Below are 26,762 nucleotides of genomic sequence, written 5' to 3'. Positions count from 1 at the left end.
GTATAGTTGTGAGAAGTCAATAAGTACGGACACTAGTACAGACACGACTGCATGTATTGAAACCTCTCAAACAACTCTTTCTTCAAATGATAGAACGGGATCGGCCGTTCTATATTCGAACGGCCGGTCCCGTTCGACACAACGACTTTGCTCGTTACATTCTTCCCCCCCCCCCAACCGTGGCATTTGCCCTCAAATGCGAATCTACCTACATAGTCAAGATGGTGATCGGCGCTGATGTTTATCAAGACGCCCGTGACCATAAGTACTTCAAAGCACGGACGTTAAACAACAAAAACTGTCTTCTTCGTTCAACATCACACCCTCAGTGTGGTTGAGAATGCATAATGTTCCTAGTAGTCGCCCCGCAGGCATCAATATTCTACTTAGGCACACATCAGTTCGAAGATTTTCAATACACAAAATACAATAACATCGTTTCCATGGCAATCAGCAACCACGCAGGTTCTGACGATAAAAGGGCAAACGAGTCTTCGGAGGTAGATCTCCCTAGGAGGGTCGTCCCGAGGCATCAGTTCTATCTAGGCAAGCATCACACCAGTCTCAATACACAACAATATATACAACATAACATCCACCAGATGGATTCGTTACCCGTAGGCTTACGAAGATTCCACCAGGCGAGTTCGTACCCAGACATCGTGTTACAGTTCCTTGTTAGAAATACACCACAAAAGTTCGAGATGTTGCACAAAGTTCAGTGGTCGGACTGGGTACACGGAGAAGTACTTTCGGTCAAGTCACGGCAAAGGTTGCGCTGGTGGTCATTCAAGGCTGGTGACACGCATGGGCAGCGCGGGGTCCTCGTCGTACGGGTAGTCGGGCTGAGTCATGTTGCGTCGTTCGGCACGGTAAGGCAGGAAGACAACAGCGTCGTCTGCTGGACACATGGCCGACGGCGGGGCATCTGGGCGGCAAAGTTGTTGGTCTCTGGCCTCAGCGATGGCAAGCAGAGAAGGCTGGGCACATGGTAGACGTGGTCGGCTGGCAGGCTGGGTAAGAGGACAGCATGGCATGGCGGCGGGCCGGGGTCGACATGTCACGGTAAGCGGACAGTACTAGCATGTTGCTAGGTATGCGTGCCCGGGGCAGCGCCTCTTGACTCGGGTGGAATATTAGCTGGCCAAGGATGGCCTCGGTGCGGGTTCGGCCGCTCGAAAACGGCAACCACCGCTAGTCCACCAATGTGAGAAGTCAAGAAGTACGGACACTAGTACAGACACGACTGCATGTATTGAAACCTCTCAAACAACTCTTTCTTCAAATGATAGAACGGGATCGGCCGTTCTATATTCGAACGGCCGGTCCCGTTCGACACAACGACTTTGCTCGTTACATAGTAACTAGTGTTCCATACAGTACAGTTCCAACTTCTTATGTTTAGCCATACCTAGTATGGCTCAACATATTGTTTTTGTTATATTTCACTTCCCATACCTAGAGGTATGGGTAGAGTGAAATATATTGTATTTGTCTGGTTCTTCTTCTTCTTCTTCTTCTTCTTCTCCTCCTCCTGACAAATCTTCAAATGGCTTCTACTCCGCCATTTCTTACCCAACCGACCTGAAATTTGGCATGGAGGTAAAGAGGGCGAATACCCACAGGCCCTTTTTAAATCGTTTTGAAACAGGCCTTAAAATCATTTTTATGGAGGTTTTTTGGGGCATTTTTAGGCAATTTCTGTATTTTTGGTTCCTGTGCCTTGGTATTACAAGCAAATGACCTGGAATTCGGCACAAGGGTGCCTTGAACATGTCCCTACAGGACTTCAATCACATTTCGGGTGTACATCACTACAAAATGCTTGGTTTTGGGGACTTTTGGACCCATTTTCAGACCAAAAACGGGTCAAAAGTGCTGTCCCCGTTCCATGTTCTATCTAAGAATCCATGTTCTATCTAAGGTTCCGGGCGTTCCATTTGCTGCTGGCCAAAGAACATGTGTTCTTTTCAGGTAACCTGAGGTCATGTTGCAGGTAAACACGCAAGCCTTTGCACTAAGAAGCTCTTGGTGTCTCGCAGAACTTGAATAGAGAATTTGTTTGCACGGGTGATTTTGAAACAGTCAATTTATGCATTGAGAGGGACTCCGAGGGAGATTGGCAAAGTATGATGCTCTCGCAAATGTTGCCAAATAAACATGGTTTTGGGGGCATGGTCAGATTTAATTATGGCGGCTTCAACCACTAATAAATCACGACTTGACGACGAGAAAAATGCAATCCGTCTCTTAATTGGTTGTGTCGCACTTATATACAACTTATAATCAAACCCATGCCAACGATGATGATATACCACTAGGCCGAGGTAGGCCGATCTGATCGATTGCGAGCAGGTTTGCATGCAGTTTCACTTTCTGCACCAACAACCTTTGACCCAGGAAGTAATACTTCACAAGCGCCTCTCAAAGCGCGATTGTCTACACATGATGTGAATGAATATCAGCAAACTTTTGAATTGTTGAAATAATTTTACTGTAAAAAAGACAGGCATTGTTGGCTTTTTATGCGGTAGTTATCTAGCACGTTTTGCGTTGTAGGGGTTCAACACAACTTAAATTGTTAATACTTTTTGAATAGCAAGGTTAAGAATAGACTAGAAATTTCATACGCTATTTATCTCATAATTGTTTACATATGAAATTGTTTTATATAAGATAAACCAATGTCGGGTCGGCCTTTGTATGTGCCACGAAGCCCTTCCCCCTCCTAATAGTAATAACGTTGGGTAACATAAATTCGCCATTTTTCCGATAATGGTTGACTAAAATCAATCCAGCAGAACAACAAACCATCCTTTTTTTCTATTATTCTGTCAGTATCATGTACTATCTTTGCACTAATCATATATATGGTAGATTTTGTCTCTAGTCGTGCTGACACCAGAATATTTCAACTTGAAACTACCGTCCGCCGCACGCACAATGACGGTGTTGTCGGACAGGTGTGAACATTAATTCGGGAGAGAAGATTCGTCTTGAATATCTTACCGCTAATTACATTTTATACAGCAGCTATTCGTTCCATCCGTGGCTTGAGGAGAGTGCTATGGATATAGATGTGTCTAAGTAAAAAAAATACACGAAAAAACGGCCGTACCGCACGCATCAGGCCTACGGGAACAACCCGTGTGTTGAGTCGGTAGAACGTCAAAGTCGACATCCACCGTCATGGCAACGAGTACATTATTCATGGCAAGTTAGCCGGATGCCGTAGCATTGATAATACTACTATGTCCATGTATTCCTTGTTGTGTTAGAAGCAAACTTTGAGGAAAATATCGTCCTCAGTCCACAATCACACGCAACATTTAGACAAAAAAGTGTTCCTCACAAACCTTTGTCGTCTGCTTGACAACAGGATTCTGGGTAATGATACGGCGGCGGGAAAATACACATGCCGTAGGTTGTAGCAACAAAGAGGAGTTTTGATGATTGATCACACTTGGAGTCCAATTGCAGGTCAGCAATTTTAAGAAAATAAGTTGTCTTGTAAATGAGTGTGTTTAGCAGGAAGCGGATGTGACATTTGTCTTATAAACCAGCCGACAACGATGCAGTGTGATTCTCCCACGATGCCCTCAGACTGTTCCAATAAGGGACGGAGAGTTTTTGTCCTCGTCGCCTTCTAATGCATGGTTATCGAAGCTTTTCAGCCAGTGTTCTGAATACGTTAGTCTGTCAAGTTTGCATTTCTAGCGGTATTACTGATGTTGCATCTAGCACATATCCCTAAATACCCCGTTTTCGAAAAATCGTGAATTTAAGTACCCCGCGAATTTATGTTACCCAACGTTATAGTTTTGTATATTTGCATAGTGCATGTTTGCGCATTTTTCCAGGGTGATGTATAGTATTGTACTTTTATATATAGTGTATAGTATTGTTGTGTATCTTTGCATATGTTCAAGCATGTTAATGAATGTAGATGAAGAATAAATAGATCTTGGGACAAGTCTTCTTGTGTTTAGATGGAATTTTTGGATGGTCCATTTCGTCAAAAGATCAATTATTGCATGGGGGGGGGGCGAAGTGAAATATGCTGAATTTGCTCTTAAAGCAAATGACGGCCAGTCTAGTTCACGTTCTTCTTCTTCTCCTCCTGCCAAATCTTCAAATGGAATCTACTCCGTCAGTTTTGGGCCAAACGACCTGAAATTTGGCATGTAGGTAAAGATGGCAAATACCCTTAGGTGATTTTTCATTTGTTTCGAAACAGGCCTTAAAAACATTTTTATGGAGGTTTTTTGGGGCATTTTTAGACAATTTTTATATTTTGGGCTCCTGTGCCCTGGTATTGCAAGCAAGTGACCTGAAATTCGGTACAAGGGTGCCTTGAACATGTCCCTACAGGACTTCAATCACATTTCTGGTGTACATCACTTCAGAATGCTTCATTTTTGGGACTTTTGGACCCATTTTCAGACCAAAAACAGGCCAAAAGTGGTATCCACGTTCCATGTTCTATTTGCTGCTGGCCAAGGAATCCATGTTCTATCTAAGGATCCCCGTGTTCCATTTGCTACTGGCCAAAGAACACTGTTCTATTTAGGTTAACTGAGGTCATATTGCAGGAACACACGCAAGCCTTTGCAGTAAGAAGCTCTTGGGGTCTCGCAGAACTTGTAGAGAGAGTTTTTGTACGGGTGATTTTGGAACAGTCCATTTATGCATCAGGAGGGAGATTGTCGAAGTATAATGCTCTCGCAAATGTTGCCTTTCTACATGCAGTTAATATTTCGATTTGCCCAGGTGTTATTTTGGGACATCCCACTTCTTGCATGGGGAGGAGTATGGCTAAACATGCTGTATTTGCTCAGGGGCAAATGACGGCCTTTCTAGTTGGGCACTATTTTTACTATTAAGGACGAGTAAGGTATCATACAGTGAGTAGTACAGATCCAGGCTATACTGTAGTATACAATAAATAATACAGTTCCTGTTTTCTGGCTTTTAGTTTTACAAAGACCAGTAGCTTTCAATAAGGACCTTGCTAAGTTAAGCTTAAGCTGCAATATCATAATGTATACTACATACATTGATTGTAACCTAGCTGCAAATACGTCTCCAAAACGCAGATTTTTCCAGTAAAGCTAAGTTGTGACGTTGAATCAACAGTACATCACACACAAGGTGTATATGTGTACATTTGTAGTAATTGTACACCAGAAAGTAGGTGATAGTCCACAGCCTGGGATGTCTCTTACAAATTAATATTTACAGGACTGTAAAACACAAGGAACATGTCTTTCATACCTTTACAGGTTCTTACATTGTACTTAGTTAGACTTAGACTAAGTTAGCATCTACAATTTGCTCAAAAGAATTGACTTAAACTGTTATATTTATGACAGACTGATATATATAAATTTTCAACTTTGAATGCATATGCATAAAATTATCTATGCTACACAATCTTTCTCTTAACAGGTTCGGGAATTGTACCCGTATGATCCGGGCTGACCTTGATAAGGTCCTTCAGGGTCGACTTCAGCCTCTCAACAGGGTTGGCTATGGAACGGGTTGACTGGGACAGCAGATTGAATTGAGCATGTGTTTCCTCGATCCCCTGCTCTGCCAGAAAGCCAAGGCCGAAGGCCCACTTGCGAATGCAGGGGACCACATGATCCTCTAGTAGGTGCATCTTTATGCTGACAGTTTTTGAGTCGCTCCTATACTGTGACATAAAGTCTTTTATGTCATGCTCTAGAAGAACATAAAGGAAAGATATTAATTTAATGATATACTCGGCTTCGTTGTCACTGCCCCACTCCCTGGCGCCGGGGGCTGGCGTCTTGGCTGAAAATTGTATGCAATTATGTTTTCCGGATCGCAATATTCTCTCTCCGGTTCCATGTTTGTTGTTTTACTTTGCGAATGCGTGGATTCGAATTTGAGTTCTATTTCACACTAGTGACGTCGTAGAGTTCCCGGATGTGGTGAAATTCGAGCCAAATTGTCAGCGCCCGAGCTTTGGGCAGGCGGTAACTTCAAACTGCCGTCAGATATATGAACTACGATGGACCAGCGCAGCGACGGGAAAAACGTTTTTAGGTTATATTTTGTCATTCAAACAAATAGTACTGGAGCCCCCTGGTGTCATGTAAGTCAATAATAATACAGAAGAAATAAGAACGCGAAGTCAGAAAATAAAGTTGGACATGAATTGCAACAAAGCTGTTAAATGAGTGAGATCGTATTCAATTAATGCAAAATGTATATGTTGGTAAGCCAATACCTGTTTTCCTAGTTCAGCTGGAACCGTTGTAAAGCTGAAGCATCATGGACGCTTCTGGCGTGTCCAAAATCCCCGCCTTTCTACTGTACATCCCGAGTTGAGAGAGAAATGAAGTCAGTTCATCTTTGACATGCAGGTTGAGGTCTCTCTTCCCGTTGAGGAACATAACTTCACCCAACTTGGGAAACGTCATCTCTTCGTTTCTCCACACTTCTGTAAATCCCGTAGACGGGCCGCCGCTCTCCATGTGGTGTCTTCTCAATCTTGCGTGGACTTCAGAAATAATTTCTTGAATCAAATTGCAGAGCGTCCGTTTTCCTGCACCTGCCATGATCACAGATACGAGCCCATTAATGTGGCCGGCCTTATAGCTTATAAAGCTGTCTTCATTTCTCCCTCTTTTGAAAGTCTGACTCTTTGATTTAAAAACGACAGGGTTCTAAGAACGCATACGAAAAGACCTGAGGTAGTGGCGTAAGATTCAGTTGGTGACGCAGGAAAAAGATAAGAAAATTGTTGTTGTTGTTGTCTCTGTAACACCGCTGTCTCGTCGGTCTATGGTGACCGTCACTTGTGCTTTTCCTCTTCTTACTCATGTGCTGCATTTTATTCCTCTGTACTCTTCTCATGTTGCTCGTTTCAAAAGTTCGGCGGGTTAATGTGTGCTACAGTCTTCGTCTTTTTCACTCGTTTTTTTCTTGTATCCCATATCCTTTCTCTTCTTTTATTTATCAAACCGCTTTGTGTTGAGGAGAAAGTTAATGAGTATTCTCTGCGCCTTTAAGTTTCCCTCTCTGCTTATCTCCTCCCAGGCTCCGGCATGCATTTCAAGGTTCTCAGTTTGTGCAAGGTGTAGCCCCCCTTCTCTGAGACACAAGTAGTGTCTCTCTGCAATAATTTTCTTTCATGGTCAAATCTCCATAACTTCGACATACATATACTTTGGCATCTCTCTCATTTGTCAGGATGATTTTAAGTTAACAGAAGAAATAATCTCGCGTCAACTAAGTTCAGCTTCCTTCCGGTAAATATTTTATGACCGTGCGTAAGTCTCCACCGGAGCGGGGCGCACTGTACCTTAGTAACTGTTTACGTCGCTTGTTGCATTCCAAGACCTATCAAAGTTGACGGTCCGTTGATTGGTATGTCGATTACGTTTAATACGTTGTTCAAAACAAAAGATCCCTTATGCTGAACGCACAATGTCCACAAATAAAAGGGAATTGTGTCGCAAATGCTGGGGCTAACGTGTATCGCCGGAAGCCGATGCAAACGGATGGCTATAATGACCTTTGCACTCTTTACAACACCGCGTGCGAACCTAATTTGGGCGGCAAATCTTTGCTGTTCCACTGCAAGGCTATCACACACTTTGAATGTTCAGACAATTTTTTTGCCCTCTATATCTTGCGTACAAAGAGCAGTTATAGTTAAATGCTGCGATTTTGTTAAAGGTAATCAAAGTTGATTTTAAGTTAACAGAAGAAATAACGTCACCCATGTCCAGTATCAGGGTGAAAAGCACGAAGTTGTCCTAACTTAAGTTAGATGTCCGAAGTTGTCCAAAGTTGTCCGAAGTTATGACGTCATCCTAACTTTGGACAGTCAGCCGGGTGGTGTACGAAGTTGTCCGAAGTTATGACGTCACCCTAACCATGACGTCATCCTAACTTTGGGCAGTCAGCCGGGTGGTGTACGAAGTTGTCCGAAGTTATGACGTCACCCTAACCATGACGTCATCCTAACTTTGGACAGCCAGCCGGGTGGTGAACGAAGTTGTCCGAAGTTATGACGTCATCCTAACTTTGGACAGTCAGCCGGGTGGTGTACGAAGTTGTCCGAAGTTATGACGTCACCCTAACCATGACGTCATCCTAACCCTGTATAAGAAGACGGGAGGTTATAGCCTTGTTGTGCTTGGGTCGCTCCCCAGAGGTACGCCAAACGTGTTGGCAGAAGCAGAGCGACCAAAGCACAACACGGCTGGATTCCAGGCTAGGGAGGTTACCGAAGTTGTCGGAAGTTATGACGTAGATATGAACGTAATTAGATCGAGATCTAAAAAGTCTGTGTTTTTGGTGGGACATAACTAGCCTTCAACTATCAGTGGGAGTACCAAGGTTTATCTTACCAAAATGATAAATACTTATGTCGTATAGGGATAAGAATTTACTTTTTTAATAGTCATAACAATATTGTATAGAAAATTGTATAATCATTCTGCAAGATTACAGTTATACCTGTTCACATAGAGCAAGGAACATGTAGGCAACCTCCAGGATGCGATGCTGGAGTACTCAAGTACAGTCTTAGGATGGAATAGCCTTCATAAGGCTTATGGCTAGCACTCAGTTAAACACCTCGGTTCAAATTGTTTGCCTGAATAAAGAGTAACAATGACTTTGATTGACATGCCCTGTTTATCTATAATTAGTAACTTGTCGTCATTCACAAGTCAATACCGACGGAAGGAAATGAGCTGAATGGAGTGTTTGTCTTTAGTAGCGTAATTTCGGCACTTTATTTTTTGACTCCCTGTACGTTAGCAGGCCTGGTGCCTGTTTCATAAATTCACAATAAAAAATACTCTACTCAGGTATGATAGAAATAAACTTGAGTGTTCTGTATACCAAAAGTTATGTAAGAAAAGGATTGATTAAATCATTCACACCTGCGGCAATAACAACCAGGGACGATACAGTGTTGAACAGAAGCGGGGAAATTTGGGCACTTTTTTTTGTGACCCAATCAAGTAAGCAGGCCTATTGCGTGTTCCATGAGTTAACAATAGTAATGATTTTCATACCATTGGGAAGAAAACCATTTAAGCTTTCTATAGATATATTACACATTGAAATTAACGCAGAAACAACAGAATTACGATCAACTGAAGTTAAAATTCCAAACTTTCTGTGCCGAGTTTACTTTGTATTACTTAATTCAGAAAATTGGTACACGTCCTGAACACGTTTACCCTCTTGTCAACTTTCTTAGGCTTCTCAAAATACAATCGAATATGCTTTAACGTGTTATGACATCACTATTACATACTAGAAAAATACTATGCTTTGGAATCGTTATTTCTTTAAATTACCAGCAGTCCAGCACTCGAGAGCTTCATCTCCTCGCGTTCATTATGTAAATATGAAATATAAAGTAAAAAAAAAAAACATAAAACGGTGCTGGTTCATGTGCTTCGTCATCCGGTTAAACCTTGACAGCCAGCACGGTGGTCAAATTCATGCTCAGAAACTCCCATGTCCAGCCGAATTCGAACGCTGTTCCACGATGTTCGAAATGACGTAATCGAATCCGAACGCGCGTTCGATTCGGGGTCACCTGCGGTCATCGAAAGGTCTTACTGTAAATCTGCGCGGCCGGGCCTCTTTCCCCGCGTCAGGAAAAAAAACTACGTTTGTCGCAAATATCACCTGTTTTCTTAGTCCATGGGCCAGACCTCAAAATTTCACATATCAGTACCACCTGAGATGGCAAATTTTCCTTATGATTTTCAAAAAGTAGGGTATCTGAGGTATATATTTTGATATGATAGCCGTCGCAGGGTGGTAGCTTTGACCCGGCTATCTGACCTTGAACTTTGACCCCTACACGAACCACGCCCTTTGATACAATTATAAAGAAGTGGAGTGGCAATCAATAAAACATTAATATTTTCAAATGAAACTTGGTGGGCTGATACAGAATAAAGCAGGAATTACAGAAATGTAAGTTTCATTTCAATATTTTGATTCTATTGAGAGTTATCTATCTTTGAAATATGATTTTTTTTGAAAATGTTGGGTAAAAATGTTTATTTTTACTTTTAAAAAGTTGGCATTTATTCATAACACATATTTGACCTTTTTTTTATGTTTTCATCTTATTTGTTGTATCTTTCCCTGCATTCTAAGCTTGAAATCATGAAAATCCATCAATTCTATCAAGAGATATGAATATCTCAGTAAGTACACACCTACAGGCCTTGTGTTAGGGAACCCGTAGCTAGGGCCGTTATATGTAACGTTATATGTACTATTTACCAGAATCATGAAATAATACTTGTTAGTGTTGTAGTGGAAGCATGAAACTTGGCATAGATATTCTGCTTGATAATACAAAAGCATTTCAACATATGAACTATTCTTTGCATGGCAACTGTTGCTAGGCAACATTTCCCCTTAGCGACCAGTACCCCGCAGAGCTACGGTTTCTATATCCTATTTACCTGAGACTGACAACTTAAGAAGATAGGTACTTCTGTGTGAAGTAACAAGAGAACAGAACAATGGAACACCTGTTCTGGTTTCTGCTCTTTATTCCGTTCTAGATCCTATCCGTTACAGGTTTCAAACGCTTTTACCTTACACACCTGACGGCAGTTCGTGTTTCATCTCAGGTAAGATTCTGATGAAGACTTTTGAATAAAAGGTCGAAACCGGTAAATCGTTGTGTCTCAGCCGTCATCCTTCTGACACCCATTCAACCGTGTTTCATCTCAGGTAAGTTCTAGTTTTTCCTTGATTCTGAACATCTTAACGCAAACTTAAGGCACCGAAAACAAAAACTTGTTGAATGATATATAATAGTAGAATGTCCGTACATTGAAAATTAAGGATTCAAAACCAGGAAAGGAGACGAAGATTTCAACCATTACTACTAAAGACTTGAGAACTTAAAGCAATATTTTCAAGTTGTACAGTCGATCAAAGTAATCAGGTAATGAACCAATGTATCATTTAATTTGCAGGTAAAACAGACTTCATTGGTAAAGAGGAAACTTGTGTCAAGAAAATTTGAATAAGCAAATCAAGTGATGGGCAACTAACAAGTAATGAGTCGGTCCTGTTTCGACATGGCAAATGCAGAAGACTCTTGTGTTCCGGCAAAACGTCCGCGTTTAGACTGTGTGATACACTGTTCGCCAAACAATTGCAGAAGGTTCGGTGTCTGGAGTGATGGACGGACGCAGGTACAACAGAGCAGTGAGGTTTCATAAAGTGGTGTATGAAGCCTTGCTCAGGCTTACGTGGTCAGGCTTTCTGTCTTGGATGTATCACAATCACAATGAGGATGTCACTGACCTAGAAGAAGTTATCGAAACCATCGATACCCTGTCCAATGATGTGTCACAACAAGGTTTACAAGGCATCCTACAGTCAACAACAAATGCCAGAATCATGTTCCTGTTTGATAACTATTTCACCACCCTCCGAAGTGAGAGAAGCCGCCTCAAACAGTATTGGATGTCATACATCGACCTCATAGAAATTTTGCTGGGGCTCCTTCGAGCAACAAGGGAGGGTGACTGGCTACTACATCTAGTGTCCATCCGCCAGCTCATCCCCTGGTGTTTTGCCTATGACAGGATAAACTTTGCAAGGTACCTGTCATACTACTACATGTATGCACAGATGTCCCAACTGCAAAGCCAACACCCAGACGTGTATGCAGAGTTCATGAGAGGGCACTTTTCTGTTCAGCTTGGTCATAGAAACCCATTTGGACGTATTCCTGTAGACCAGACAATCGAGGAGACAGTGAATAAAGACACCCAAACTGCTGGAGGGACGAAGGGGTTCAGCCTAAACCACTCAGCCATTTCGAAGTACTACCTCACAGCAGAACACAGAAGCTACTACTTGAAACAACTGAGGGACATGACTAGTGGTGCCAAGAGTACTAAGTTCTCTCATAAAGACCTACAAAGTACACGCATTAGAAGAGATGAAGCAGATGTCAGTTCATTGGTTGATCTAATGGAGAACAACTGGATCAATCCAATGTCTTCAGACGAGCCCGATCTTGTCAGCATATCCACGGGCAGTGTGGCACCTCCTGACGTTGCGAAGGATATTTCGGAAGCCCACCAAAGGGGCGAAGACGCCTACCTCACCTTCCGAAAAAATCGTCTGGAGCAGGACCCACCGGAAGAAAAGTTCCATGACAAGCTGACAAAACTAAAGCTGAAGACATTTTCTAATGTCATCACTAAGAAAACCACTACAAGGGGCAAAACAAAAGAAGTCATCCTACAGGCAGACAGGAACCTGTTCAGACATATCATCCTCATTGCAGAAAGCAGGCAGCTACGTATTAAAGACGTCTTGACACATCCTCTCGGTCCCCTCCCATGGTCTCTTGCAAATGCTGATGGTACCTTACGCAAGACCAACAAAGCTGCCCTTGCAAGAGAGCTGGAGAGCCGTGTTTCACCAGCAGAAGACATCCCAGCACCATCCACCTGTCTGATTGATGGCATGGCCATTCTCCAAAAGATCAACGGCAACAACACAACCTTTTCCGGACTAGCAAACACCACAATGGCTATAGTTCTAAACGAAGGGGAGAACAGTCACAGAATTGATGTTGTATTTGACGTGTACAGGGACCAGTCCATCAAAAATACCGAGAGATGCAAGCGTAGCTCTAGCACAGCCTTACAGTACAAAACCATAACAGGCGGACATCAAGTCAAGCAATGGAGAAAGTTCCTGTCCAGTTCCACCAACAAGACATCTCTGATCAAGTTCCTGGTTGAAGAATGGAAGAAGCCAGGCTTTCGAGAGAAACTTAGGAACAAGGTGCTGTACGCTACCTGTGAGGATGCCTGCTACAGGTTCACTAAAGATGAATGGGTCGAAGTTCCAGAGCTTGAATGCTCACAAGAAGAAGCTGACACTCGCCTCCTCCTTCATGCACTCCACGCTGCTGAGTCTGGTTCTGAATCAGTTGTTATCACGGCAGAAGACACAGACGTCATGATCATCAGTCTTACCTTCGCTAAACGCATCCCATGCAACGTGTACCAAAAGTGTGGCACGAGGAACAGAACACGCTTCATTGACATCGACAAGTTGGCAGACGCATTGGGAGAAGGGGTCTGTAAAGCATTGGTCGGACTACATGCATTCACAGGTGGGTACCAGTATTGATTTACTATAAACTAAGTAGATTTCGTCATTCTTGTTAAGATTTTTCCACAATATTTTCAAACAGTATAGTTTTGTAACATGACTACAAATACAGTTCAGTAGACGCACATCACAAGAGCTGATATTGAATGCATTGGTTAATCCCACTCTCTGTGTTGTTTTACAGGATGTGATACTGTCAGCGCCTTTTCTGGCCGTGGGAAGTTGGGCGCTTTCAAGCTGATGCTGAAGAATGAAGACTATCAGCATGCCTTCCAGCAACTAGGAGAGAGCTGGACGGTGTCTCCTGACCTATTCAAGAAGGTTGAGAGCTTCACCTGTCGCATGTACGTGTCATCTACCCCTGTAGCCGACGTGAACCAGATGCGGCACCACTTGTTCATCGCCAAAAAAGGAAATGTAGAATCAAGTGAGCTACCCCCATGCCGAGACTGCCTTGATCTACATGTCCAGCGTGCTAACTATCAAGCCTGTGTATTGAGAAGGTGCCTTCAGAGTGACCCGCAGGTATCTAGCCCCGTAGATGCTGGGTGGAAGTTAGATGAAAATCTCTCGATCACATGGCTGCAATCACCTCCCGCACCAGCTGCTGTGCTAGAGTTGCTGACATGTAGTTGCTCCCGGTCGTGTACTCTACCTTCCTGCACCTGTCTTGCAAATAATCTGAACTGCACGGATATGTGTAAATTGAAAGACTGTGACAACAGGAAAGAGGAAGAAACAGATGAGGATCTGGACGTTGAACTCACCTCCAGTGATACTGATGACACATCTAGTGATGATGATGACGAATAGATGTCAATCAAATGTAAAGTTGATATACATAACTCTAATTGCCATATTGCATAAACACTCTTGACATATGGACCATTTATTCATAGACAAATTTGTTAGTTTTCCAGGATCTACCTAACTAAGTTTATGATATGACATTGGCATATGTTATCAATTGCAAGTAGATATAAGTTATTTATCAAACTGTTATTATAACAACATAATCTTAATTGATTCAATATTTTCATTGGTCAGCTTATTGTAAACCTGAGTAGTCTCCCAAAACAACAGTTCTCTCCACCAAAATAGATGATTTTGTACCGTATTCTGCTGGGGACTGCAGCCCATCAGCTCCTTAGCTACGGCCCTAGCAACTGCTTATGATATATAAGATTAATGTATGATGTAGATTTTATGCTAAAATTATAGTTGACCTAACACATTACACCTTGAAACTTTTCTCTATCTATTATGAAGGATACAAGCAGATAGAAATGTGACATAAGACTGTAGGATATACAAACCGTAGCTCTGTGGGGTACTGGTTGCTAAGGGAAAATGTTGCCTAGCATAGTAGCAACAGTTGCCATGCAAAGAAAAGTGCATATGTTGAAATGTTATTGTATTATCAAGTAGAATATCTATGCCAAGTTTCATGCTTATATTTTCACTAACAAGTATTATATCATGATTTTGGTAAATAGTACATATAACGGTTAACGGTACTTGTGCAAGATCTCTTACAGAAAGATAATGCTATTCAACTTATTCATAAACATGTAGAATGTACATTTTAAACTAAAATTATACTCCTCTTGACACATGACTCCTTGAACATTTCTCTATCTATCATAAAAGATACAAACAGATGAAAATGTGACAAAAGACAAGGCTTTGTACTGCATTCTGCTGGTGACTCCAGCCTAGCAGGAAGGGGCGAGCAGTCACAGAATCGATTTTTAGAAATGACCGTTTCCATGGCAACCGGTGACCACCAGTTAACCCGAAACTTACCCATTTTTCTACAATTCGACCAAGGCCTTACCACCACACAAAATTTTAGAAGAATCAATATTTTTTCCTTTGCTACTTGGTCTTTTACAGACAAAGCCTCTTAAAATTACCCATAATGCAATGCAACATTTGCGGTGATTTGATAACATGGCCGTTTGGTGTAATTCTTAAAACCCTTATAACTCCTGATAGAATTGACGGATTTTGTTGATTCAAAGCCCAAAATGCAGATAATGATATGGCCAATCACCGAAATGTATTACACAAGACCCCACAGGTAGCCCGAATAAATGCCTGATTTTGGAAAGTAAACAATACATTTTTTTACACAAAATTACCCCCAAAATCAGACTTAAAAGACTCATAACTCTTCATAGAATTAAAATATTGAAATAAAACTTACATTTCTGTAATTCCTGCTTTATTCTGTATCAGCCCACCAAGTTTCATTTGAAAATATTAATGTTTTATTGATTGCCACTCCACTTCTTTATAATTGTATCAAAGGGCGTGGTTCGTGTAGGGGTCAAAGTTCAAGGTCAGATAGCCGGGTCAAAGCTACCACCCTGCGACGGCTATCATATCAAAATATATACCTCAGATACCCTACTTTTTGAAAATCATAAGGAAAATTTGCCACCTCAGGTGGTACTGACAACTCATCTGGCCCATGGACTATCTGGAGATTATATCCATGCTGGCACTTTGTTGTGGACATCTAACATTTAACGAAGCAACTAGCGTCGTTTTTTGTGACATTGAATATTAGAAGGATTGTTTACGACGGTGTTAATTACCCCCTCCCCCTATCCGTGTGGCATGACATGCGTTCAAACATCGTAAAGGTACGGCTCCATGAAACATCTTACTTACCGCATTAACGATTAAAAATGACCGTAACGGCTTTCCAGAGGTTTGTGTTTTTGGGATTTTTGAAAAATGTCCTTGATTTTGAATTATTGGTGATTGAGTGCGAAAAATGTCAAAAAATGCCATTTTTTCACAGATTTGTCGATATTCACAATACTCAGAAAAAGAAATTTAAAAATCCCAAAAACACAAAGTTTTGTTTTGTTCCTGGTCGACGAAAAATATGAAGATTAGAGATATTCATTGACATTTAAAGCCAGGCCTTTGCGATGTGTGCCTGGAAAAATGGTCTCCCTAAAACCTGAAAATTATCGTGTTTGGGAGCAAAATATAGAAAAATCAGCCATTCAGCGCAAATTGACGACATTCAAAGTTTGCAAAATGGCTAATTTCGTTTTATTTTTACAAAATTTTCCCGTCCCTACTATTTTGTTTATCTATAAATGATTTGCCGTTAGCCAAAATGTTGCCCCGTGTAACCCGATACCTTGTCGAACGCGCGTAGCAACGGGAAAGAATACCCTAGTGACAGACTACCGTGCAGCTGAAGGTTTGTTCACATACTTCTGTGTTGACCTGTGAATTGAAGAGGTAAAATACAATATAGCTTATCGTTTTTGCTTTTTTTCCTCAAGGGACTAAAAAAATTTAAAAAAATTATTATTAATGTTTGTCAAACCATGACCTTCACCTTTATTTACACAAATTCACAATGTAAAAGTTACTAATACTTTTAACAGATTGGAATTTGAACTGTAAAATTTGTTTTTTTGCAAAGACGTCACAGGGCAAAGTAGGAAAATGGAAATGAAGAGAAAAGAAACGTTACATAGGTTTGGTTTATTGTTTCTACAATTATTGCCTTTAGAAAAAAGAATTACTTTACCAAATCTAAGTCCTCGAATCTCCAAGTTCCACAATGCTTCTTACACCATGGGTCGACATGCCCCCTCATGTGCATTCGGTCCACCAACATTTCCATGTTGGCGAGACGTCTTGTTGTTTCTGTTGCGTCTGACCTTGCCGGGTTCCGTGCAAACTTTCGAAGATGGCAAGCGTCATCGTAGATGATGTATTCTGAAATGATTATTGATTATGAAAAAAGAATATGTAATATCACACTACAATAATGATGTTTGCTTGAATGATTAATTGTTTAGACTTGCTATAATGAAAAAAAGATTATACTTAAAAAATCGTATTGCTAACTAATTTCAAGCTTTATCTGATATTGAAAAACACCATTTACGGGAAACGGTAAATGAGACCTGGGATTTAAGGATGTTTGAATAGCATGAAATTTATGTACTAACCAGTTTTTCCCATTTCTGATCTCGACAACAGACTGTGGAGATGGCCATAAACCTGAGACTTGGACTCGGCCAAGTATAGCTCGTGGAGTCCAAGAATAATGTTACATGGCTTAAGGAATGCCAGTGCACCTGAAATGAGTGAATAAGAGAACATATCATTCAGAAAGGGATGAGATAGAATGATATCTTTAAAACATGCGATTAAAAACCTCTGTGTAAGTCTGTTTATTTGAAAACTTGCCAAAATATTTCAGTTTACATGCGTATAGTTATATATATTGAATTTCGAATTTATCCAGAGAATAGTTTCTCATTTTCTAAGTTTAGCAGTGCTTGGCATAACTACATTCACTTTTTTTCTTAACTAACCTGCAGAGATGGCATTCAGGCGAACTCCACTTTTGTCCTTCTGTGTGTTGCATTTTATACCTCTCTCTCCATCATCGTCCTTGACAGCTAAATTCCCGTCTTTTTCTACAGCAAATCCACTGATGAAAAAAATCACGATAGAATAAAACACATACAATACGGATAGTTGTTTTGTACATTTATTATAATCATTAAAATAGGATTTCAATATATTTGTTAGTGCTGTTTTTAAAACAAACCAATGTATAATCAAGGATTTCAGTCAACTCGCTACTCATAAACGTACCTAGTTTGGAACAGATCAGACCTAGAGATCAGACCCTTCTTTGCGCTTTTTGGGATTGTCATCTGCCGTGTCTTCTGTTAGTTGTACATTGTTTGTCACAACGCCAAAAGAGTGATCCACCAGAACACGTGGTTGTAGCTGCCGCTGCAGGCCTCTTTCGAACTTGGATACCATCCTCTTTGAGACACAGTCTTCCCTTTCCCATACCTCTTCTTTATCTTGAAATCTTCGGACCTACAGTATATTTAATGGTGAATAAAGATTGTGATGATTTAACTAGCTTTGTTTACATCAATGATTGCTTTTTATGTTAATGCGTTATTGTACTATCAATTAGAACAAAACTACGTATTTAAGAGCAGCTAATTACCTTGTAAAGTGTTGTTGTCCGAAAACTTTTCTTGTCTAAGATCTCTTCAATTAGATACGGATCGTCGGCGAGATGTGCTTCAACTTTCAGCTCTGTAACTGCCTCCTCTGTCTTTCCTTTGGGATCACAAGCGAATTCCCTGCACTTTTCGCAGAAACGCGAACCCTTTTCTGGTGTATTTATACACCCTGAGAGAAATAATAAAGAAATCTTATTGCAAGTAAATGTGTCATGTAAATGTAACAAAGAAAGTGTTCTTTGTCTCACCACCGTGCTTAATTATCATAACTTAAATCGCGCTCCTAGCGGCCGGCAATCTGCTTGCCGCCATATAGAAAAGGGGTCATAAATCGAAGCCAGCAACACATTTTTTTTACACGTTTCACATGCGTTATCATCATTGAGCTAGATTTCTTAGGTTTGCATATGGAAAACAATCTAAAAAGGGGCTAGAAAAGCAATAGTTATTACAAGTTTTGAGCGTATACAAACCTGTTTTCACTGACCCTGGAAGTAAAGGGAACTGTACCGACGCGTCCTTCACAAAACACACCTGCCGGTAGTTCTTGGCATTTCCGTCCAGCACAATACAGCTGTCGCATCCTGCAACAGTGCACCTATGAACTAGTAAATAAGTAGAAATTGTATATCAATATGATTGCTTGTCATTAAGTTCTAAAATGATTTTAGTTTTATGTAATTTTTAACGAGTTTTAATGTAATGACGGGCTCTATAAGCTCTATAAGAGCTGGAATGATTAAAGTTGTTTTAATTTTTTTCTACTTAATAGTGAATATTATAATATTCATATGTGAAAAGTGTCTATTTACCTGACCGTCTCTTTACAAAAGCTTCGTGGAAATCGAATGTACATCCAGACTGTACATTCGGTAAGGACTATCTGAAATTGATCGTTATTGCATACATTGTTTTTTTTATTAATGGGGACTGGTTAGGTCACTCTTTATTTGCTTAGCCATTCCATGTCCCTTTTAAGCACTTAAAAATAAATATCCAAGACTTATGCTGCTGTCCAATTCTTCTCATTCTTTGAAATACAGACTATGTGAGTAACCTCATGAGGGAAATGGTGAAAAGTCTTCTTGCGTAGTTCATAAAGTTTTCTCGAACACGACGTAATCTATTTCTACTAGTTTTCTGTCGCAACTTTTTTACCGAAACAATTGCAAGTTTCTGTGGAGGCGGGAGGGGCCGTAGCCCCAAGCAAAAAAAAATCATAGAGACCTTATGTGATGATGTGACCACTGACCAGATTCATAAGCACCCGCCCCCCTCCTTCTTCCGCGAGAAATGCAGAAAAAAATGTCCAATTCAAAGTACAAGGTGGGGAAGGCTTCTGCCCATCTCCAGCTAGAGCACAGTTCATATGACGAATATTTTGCTTTCAAGGAAGTCAAAAACAGTTCAAAGGAGACAGGCCAAAAAAGACAGGGAGAAATCCTTGGAAAGAGATTAGCTCAGGTGTAGAAAAGGCAACTGGTCAGACACATGGCACAGCAACCAGTGCAACATGTGACTTTTCTTGATCCCCCCGCCGGACTCGCCGAGGTAAAAAGGGTCGGACGAAAACTATCAATGATTCTTCGTCTTGTCGCATTTAAGTACCTTGGTCTCATCCTCACGTGCATTTACCTGGTAAGGGAAAAAGGGGCGATGGTTGCGTACCATTTGATGACTTATCGACACCTATGTTCATGTATAGGTATGTTAAGAAAATCTGTTGAATTCAGAGCGCTTTCAGATGTCAGAATGAGTGAGCTTTTGTTCCAAATGCACAGCGTTACTCTGCAACTCGCCGGTTGGTACTTTTCTTTAGAGTCCTGCATATCATCATATCAAGCAGTTTTCTTTTGAGTCCTGCATATCATCATATCTGCTTGAAAAAAAAGTACCAAAGGCACACGACAGAAGACACCACTTCCGACAGAGGAACATTAACATGTCATAGTTGCTCAAATTCATTCCATGACAGGTTCACTCTTAGAGTCTTAAAAAAACCACAGACTTCTAGCATAATCAGAAAGTACTAATCTGTTTTGGAATCCGATAATTCACCAGCTGAGAGCCAACATGGGTCTAGGGCAGGTGACTTTCTCATGGCCATGCAGTGCAGTTCTCCTTGATGGCCATGCAGATGGCCATGCCTTTCCTACTGGTACCACCATAGTGGACGTGGCCGCCGGGGCGATGCACTCGGCCTTCCTGACATCTGCGGGTGAGATTTGAACGGCCGGTTGTAATGATGATGGATCTCTAGCAGGGTTACATCCGAGGAAGAGGACTGTCAGGTGGTTGCCTCCACCTCCCCACGCCCGGCCAGGGTAGCGGCCAAGGTCGTATGCGGGGATAGCTTTACAGCCGTCCTTGACACCCTGGGTCGCCTATACTGATGCGGGCTTCTGAAAGTAAGCCTTACTTACTGTGAATTAGAACTAGAGATCTATCGCTTCTTTCTTTCACTTGTGCTTTGAGCAGTACCCGCAGATAGTCAGCTAGACCTGTACATAAATTCAGAACTTGTTGTGCAATCGTTTATCCAGCGGGACAATGGCAAGGTGCTCCACAACATGGGCCCTTGCCTGGTGGAGGTGACCGCGTTGGAAGCACCAGCCCGCAAGATCTCGGCTGGTGCCCAACACCTGGCGGTCCTCACTACCGACCATCGGGTCTTTACTCTCGGGTGCGCGGGCAGAGGCTAGCTGGGGTCAATACGTCAGCGACCTGCTGGAAAGAAATCATCCAGAGGTGAGTACAGGGACATAATCAGGTGTCTTCTTTTCGTGTCACCACTGGCACTTGTCTGCAATACACTCCCCCTCCAGTATTCGGCAACCTCCCTTCCTATTGGGGTCAGTCTTCAAGGTCCTTTCTGGTGCAGGGCTCAGGCAGGCGGGGACAGACGAGGAGGTGTTCCATGGTAATCAGGTGTAATGGCTATAAATAAATTATAGACCCTTTGGATTTTTTTTCATTTTCAAAACCCTAACGGATGATGCACGTTTGTCATTAGACCGCCCAAACGTCGTAACCGTTCTGTTACTTAGCTGCAATTGGCGACAACCTGCTCTGGCTTTTCCGATAGGTCAACTTTATAACCATATGTTGATGAATGACTCATTTGCCCAATTGCAAACAGAAACTTAAATGCCTGAGCACTATGTTTACAGTTTCTTGTCGGAAGCATTCTGACGCTGATATATCTTGAATATTGTTTTGTAACAGAGTACGGAGACAGTTTGGAATCAAATTAATCGATACACCCACAGATTATATAGGATTCAACAGAAACGTTTAAATAAACTTTGCATATTCAAATAAATTACAGTATCTATCAACATCATCTTTTGTAACATCTGCTTGAAAAATTTACCAAATGCACACTACAGAAGGCACCACCTCCGACAGAGCTGCATTTACATGTGAGAGTTGCTCAAAATAATTTCATGACAGGTTTGCTCATAAAAAAACACATAGACTTCTAGCATAATCAGAAGATACTAATCTGCAAGGAGTGTGGCAAGAATTGCACGTGATACAGCAGTTACATCGAGCATCGTTATATTCAGCAATCAAAAGAAGAGGACTGCACGAGCTGCAAACTGACATTTTCAACAAAAGCAAATTATACCATAATCGGAGAAAGGCCCACATCCGACATTAACCATTCTAGTGAGATGTGAACAATACGAAAATACTTGAATTAGTACCCAAATAAATGAATTGATATTCACAATCCTAACATCATTCCTTTTGAAATATGAATACGCTTGGCAAAATAGAAACAAAAAAATACATTTGAATACGGCACTACGGTGTAGTATACTTATAAAAAATCAATGCCGAAAACATTAGCACATATGGAGTAACAGATCAAGAATGCATCCGGATATTACTTAGACATGAAGAAGCAGCTGTATCTAAAAATAAGTTAATAGATATAGCAAACCGATGGCACAAGACTAATTCATTTACTTATTGTATTCGACGATTCTAGCATGTCAAAGAGACGCCTGGAACCAACAGGGAGGGAGATGACAACAAACACCTGACACTAAAGCCGAAAACAAGTCATGTTTTACTTTGATACGGCTGATTAGCCCCCCCCCCCTTAATTTTCGAACGGTATGATGTATCATCACCAAATTTGCAGGGAGCGATATTCAAGTAAAGTTTTATAAGTCCTGTAATTTTGGTGACGTTATGACGTATTTTGACGTAATTATGACGTAATCGATGTGATTTTATTGGCTAAATAGGGAATTCCCGTAATATCTAAAGGAATTAAACAAAACGGTTTGTATTATTCATTTTAAGGTATGCAAAGGCATACAACGTCAATGGTAAGTACGTTGACGTCAAAATGACGTCATAGAATGGTGCCATGTGTTGTTAGCGATCCCTTGGGATCCGCCATCTTGGATCGGCCATTTTGAAATTTTGAAAAATCCTTTTTTTTCCACTTATGACCCCAAAGGACATTGAAAATAAACTAAAAACGTTAATCTAAATGTTTCTGATAAAGCAAATATCAGGTATTGACGATTTTAAGGGCGAAAAAGCCTGCTGATACCTGAAATAGTGATATAGTCCGCCATCTTGGATTTTGGCTGATTACGTCCTCAACTTAGCATAAATTATGAATATTAAATCAGTTAAGTTACATCTAATTACATATTATGTTATACAGGAAAGAAAACTAGTGTAGTTGTGCAAGAAAACCCGAGAAATATCATTGTTTTAAAAAAAATAATGATTTTTGCATAAAATACCAGTCAGAAACCCGTTGCCATGGCAACATGAAAAAATGATAAACAAAAACCATTATTATAAAATTTGTGGCAACAAAATTTTAGGAAAAGTCACCAAGTTTGGTTGTCCTAGCATACATCGTTCGGCAGTAATACGATGTCAAAGTTGGCGCGGGCACTTTTAGCCCCCCCCCCCGTCTGGATAGGGTTAACATATCAAGATCCTCGGATAGTTAGCAATGACTTTATATCAAAGCCAAACTATCTGAAAGCTTAGTATAGATCTACTTTCATTGGTAAACTTTGGTCAGCAAAATTTTTACGATTGTGATGCAGGACATAGGATAATATAACTTAGTTAATGTTGGGCTATACAATGTTTTTAATGTTTCTTTTTCTACAGGAAATTAATTTGGGAATTATATATTCATAAATTAATATGGGTTGGGATGTTTGCAAAGGGGATAACTTAAGTTCGAAAGTTGAACTTGAAATGTTGACCTTCATACATCTGGATGTATTACATGGTGCTCTTTTAATATTTTAATTCTGCGGATGTGGGTTGCATTTCAACACAACAGCTTCCAGGCCGATATGTACGTACTAGGAAATGCAGGCATGTTTATGCATGCCGAGATAGTGGCAGGTTTGTTTGACAGATGCCTTGTCACAATAACTGTTGGCCCAAATGGCCTAGGGAAGACGATGGCCCTAAAACAGCTCTTGACGTGATCACTAAGAATTGATTCTGATATTGTGGGGAAGCAGACAACAAGAGGTCATAGTACACCCTTAGCCAAGACAACAGTCCATCGCCAGTCATTCAGCATAAGAACTGTACAAACATGGAATTCCCTGCCAGAAAACGTCGTAACGGCGGAGACAGTGAACAACTTTAAGGCAAGGCTCGATACGTGGTGGAAGGATAGGATACACACAGAGTGAGAAGAGGGTGTCTAACAGGCAAGAAGATGCCTCCTACACTGAGACGTCCTAAAGGTATCCTAAAGGTATTTCTCAACTTTTTAAGCATTCTAAATTCAAACCCGGACATAGTTAATTATCTGGTACTTTCAACATCACGGGCCACCAACGGACATATGAAGACGTACAACTCTTTGGAAGCCTACAATTTCTTTGTCTCCGGCTGGGTGGACACCCTGCACATGAAGACGGTTGGTCCAGACAAGATCCTTGTTTCAGCACGGGTAAGTTAGAAGGAAAGGAAATCCCGCGTATGTATGTTTTGTAACCTAACACCATCAATATTGATTTCACACATAACGCCGGGGTCGCGGGTTTATCAGCCTGGGTCCCACATCCTATCATCGGGGCCTCACATGGTCCCCAACATGTATCAAGAATAAAAATCAGCAACCAATTCCATTTTGTCTGACGTCCACGACAATTACCATGCAACAGAGACTTTCTGAGTCCGCTACTATTCCAGTGTTGTTCAGTAGCTGAACAGATCTTGCTGTAAATATCTTGCACATGCTGAAAAGGACTTGGCTACTCAATGATGACACATGATGTGAATTCCACATTTCTTGAAGTTATAGATTTAGTTTAGCATTGCCATTCGTTTCGTAATTTCTTTTATCATATGGTTTTAATCCTTCATAGATATAATTTGTATCAGTCATCAATGTAATCAACTGTAAATCTCGGCGCAATTCAGTTTTTGCTGCAAGGCCTATTTGTATTGTTTCCTTGAATAAAACCATACTACAAAAATCGTGTCAACTGTGTAATGAAAAATGCTCGAGAATTTGTTTGCACCAGGAACAGATGGAAGGATTTATCAAAAGCTGGAACAACTCGAGCAATTTGTTGTTCAGACCACTTAAAAAGTATGCATATGTCAGCAGCCCAATTGTATTGTCTGCAGTAGATGCATTGGCAGTTTTATACTACAAGATGTGTGGCCCATTTCAGGCAGCCTATCTGCCAATTTAGCTGCTAAAACATGTATGACATGACCCAACGTATTCTTACTTTGTATACCGGTATTAGACAATGCAAACACAATGAAAAGGGCCTATTTCAGTAGGGCCATGCTCATTGGTTTGTGCAAACTTTGATGGCATCTCAAAAGGACAACAAGAGAAACTGTTTCAGCAAAGTAACCTGGAAGAGTATACAGCGATGTGCATTGAACTACTCCAACACTTGGAACCAGCCATAGGGCGGCAAGCAGGCGAATGCCTCTCAGGCGAACGTATGCCGAAGTCTCAGCAAATGAGAAAAGTGATGCTTAGACTGTGCTTGCAACTCAAGTGATGAAACGATATGGCTGTCATATGACAGGGAGGAAAAAAAAATCGCCACAACGTAATTTCAGATTACATAGAAGATTACATTGCACACGACCATCACCCGGACAGCGACGAAGACTTTTATGCTGAATGTGAACACCTGCACATTACTTCAGTCAACTGCATCGCTGGAGACCATTCGAGTTACACGTCGGTCTTTGAATGCCCACAGCATAACCCAGACGACCGGACCGCGGCAAACATTCCCGGAGGTGGTAACCTGGCGCTCACGCAGTCTGACCGCGTCGCCCTACAACAACTTGTGGATTATACCGCCTGAAGCTGTCAAACATCAGAGGAAACTACGACCAATAAATGCGAGTCATTCCACAAGCGTGCCGTTAAGGCCGTGCCAAAGGACATGACTTTTACACGTAACTATGCAGGTAGAGTGCACGCAGCTGGTCTGGCAGACTCAGTCGGGTCGGGAGCCGCTATCGACCGAGTAAACGATGACATGGGGGCGTCCAATCCCCATGGCAGTCCCGGGAAGACTGCTTTCGAAGCAATCGACAAGGAGGCGTACGAGAGGAATCGCAAGAAGAGTTTGGGGTACCGAAAGCGGAGATGTATCGTACGAAAAGCAAATATGCAACCAAAGGATACAAAGGGAGATGTGTACAGCACGGACTCTCTACACCCTACCGCGAGCAGAGACCATTCATTCGCGAAATGAAGAAAATAACTCAAAAGTGGTACCCAGAGCATAGACAAACATTTTGCACGACATTTATGTTGAGTGGCCGGCTTCAAGAAGAAGTGCAATTACATTCAAGAATCAGATATTAATGGAAGTCACAACAGGAAAGACGGGAATAGCATTTTATGAAATCATCACATCTGAGCGTATCGATATCTTCTTGCCATAGTATACTATCCTATCGGAGACGTACATTCTGTAAGCAGCATGAAAAATGCTGCCAACATAAATTCTCCTTTTAAATGTTAATATACACCCTTCTTTCCATTGTGGAAGTTCCAATCTTGATGGAGAGTGATAATGTTGCTTTACAATTATCGCATAAAATAAAGTTTTATTATATCTGCATGATCAAACTACACACAGCTTTCATATATGGGCTAAAGCAAAAAAATATAGACGACAATTGACCTTTGTGGGGAAAATACAATGTTGCTCCTTATTATTGCCGTGGGAAGGTGTAGGGAGATGGACTGACTGTCTCTGGCACCACTGGGTGTTGTCCGTGAGAGTCTGCTATTTGTATGAGGTGGTCGGTTGGTAGGTGGTTAATGTATTGGGCTGAGTATTCTGCAGCCACATGGAACGAGATGCACAAAATGGGTTAAATAACTTTATTGCACAACAATTGTACAAGGTACAAAGTATGGCATTCACTGGTACATAGATAACATTCTATTAGGCTAATCCGTCTATCTTATACAATATGGTGTACTAGTCTATCTTATACAATATGGTGTAGTAGTATGGGATGACAATGGGATTTTACAATTAAGTCTCCAACATACAG

The 26,762-nt window shown here is 41.2% G+C and overlaps 1 protein-coding gene and 3 long non-coding RNA genes across 4 annotated transcripts; 2 read left to right on the top strand and 2 right to left on the bottom strand.

Moving 5' to 3' along the window:
* The first annotated feature begins 1,401 nt into the window (after nt 1-1,401).
* LOC136443490 (uncharacterized) lies at nt 1,402-3,975 on the top strand. Its single transcript, XR_010757158.1, has 2 exons — nt 1,402-1,498; nt 1,858-3,975. It is a non-coding gene; the product is annotated as an uncharacterized lncRNA (long non-coding RNA).
* A 7,214-nt stretch (nt 3,976-11,189) lies between these two features.
* Nucleotides 11,190-13,983, top strand: LOC136443029 (uncharacterized). The gene is made up of 2 exons (XM_066440078.1): nt 11,190-13,171; nt 13,355-13,983. Exons 1-2 carry the CDS (start codon nt 11,212-11,214, stop codon nt 13,981-13,983), a joined length of 2,589 nt encoding a protein of 862 aa, XP_066296175.1. The 5' UTR covers nt 11,190-11,211.
* Nucleotides 13,984-16,387: 2,404 nt separating this feature from the next.
* LOC136443681 (uncharacterized) lies at nt 16,388-17,836 on the bottom strand. The gene is made up of 5 exons (XR_010757190.1): nt 17,815-17,836; nt 17,529-17,647; nt 17,160-17,288; nt 16,733-16,923; nt 16,388-16,422 (listed from the first exon to the last, which is right to left on the bottom strand). It is a non-coding gene; the product is annotated as an uncharacterized lncRNA (long non-coding RNA).
* A 9-nt stretch (nt 17,837-17,845) lies between these two features.
* Nucleotides 17,846-18,860, bottom strand: LOC136443680 (uncharacterized). The gene is made up of 3 exons (XR_010757189.1): nt 18,677-18,860; nt 18,185-18,372; nt 17,846-18,048 (listed from the first exon to the last, which is right to left on the bottom strand). It is a non-coding gene; the product is annotated as an uncharacterized lncRNA (long non-coding RNA).
* Nucleotides 18,861-26,762: the final 7,902 nt, after the last annotated feature.

The sequence above is a fragment of the Branchiostoma lanceolatum genome, chromosome 10 (genome assembly GCF_035083965.1).
Source record: "Branchiostoma lanceolatum isolate klBraLanc5 chromosome 10, klBraLanc5.hap2, whole genome shotgun sequence".
NCBI classification, from domain to species: Eukaryota; Metazoa; Chordata; class Leptocardii; order Amphioxiformes; family Branchiostomatidae; genus Branchiostoma; species Branchiostoma lanceolatum.
The sequence above is the reverse complement of the archived record's forward strand: the minus strand, read 5'-3'. Positions and strand labels throughout refer to the sequence as shown.

What these genes read in the sequence shown, in the direction of transcription:
- LOC136443029 (XM_066440078.1), top strand. Translation starts at nt 11,212, where the DNA reads ATGGACGGACGCAGGTACAACAGAGCAGTGAGGTTTCATAAAGTGGTG. An exon ending in CGGACTACATGCATTCACAG is followed by an intron (nt 13,172 to 13,354) that starts GTGGGTACCAGT and finishes GTTGTTTTACAG; the next exon opens with GATGTGATACTGTCAGCGCC.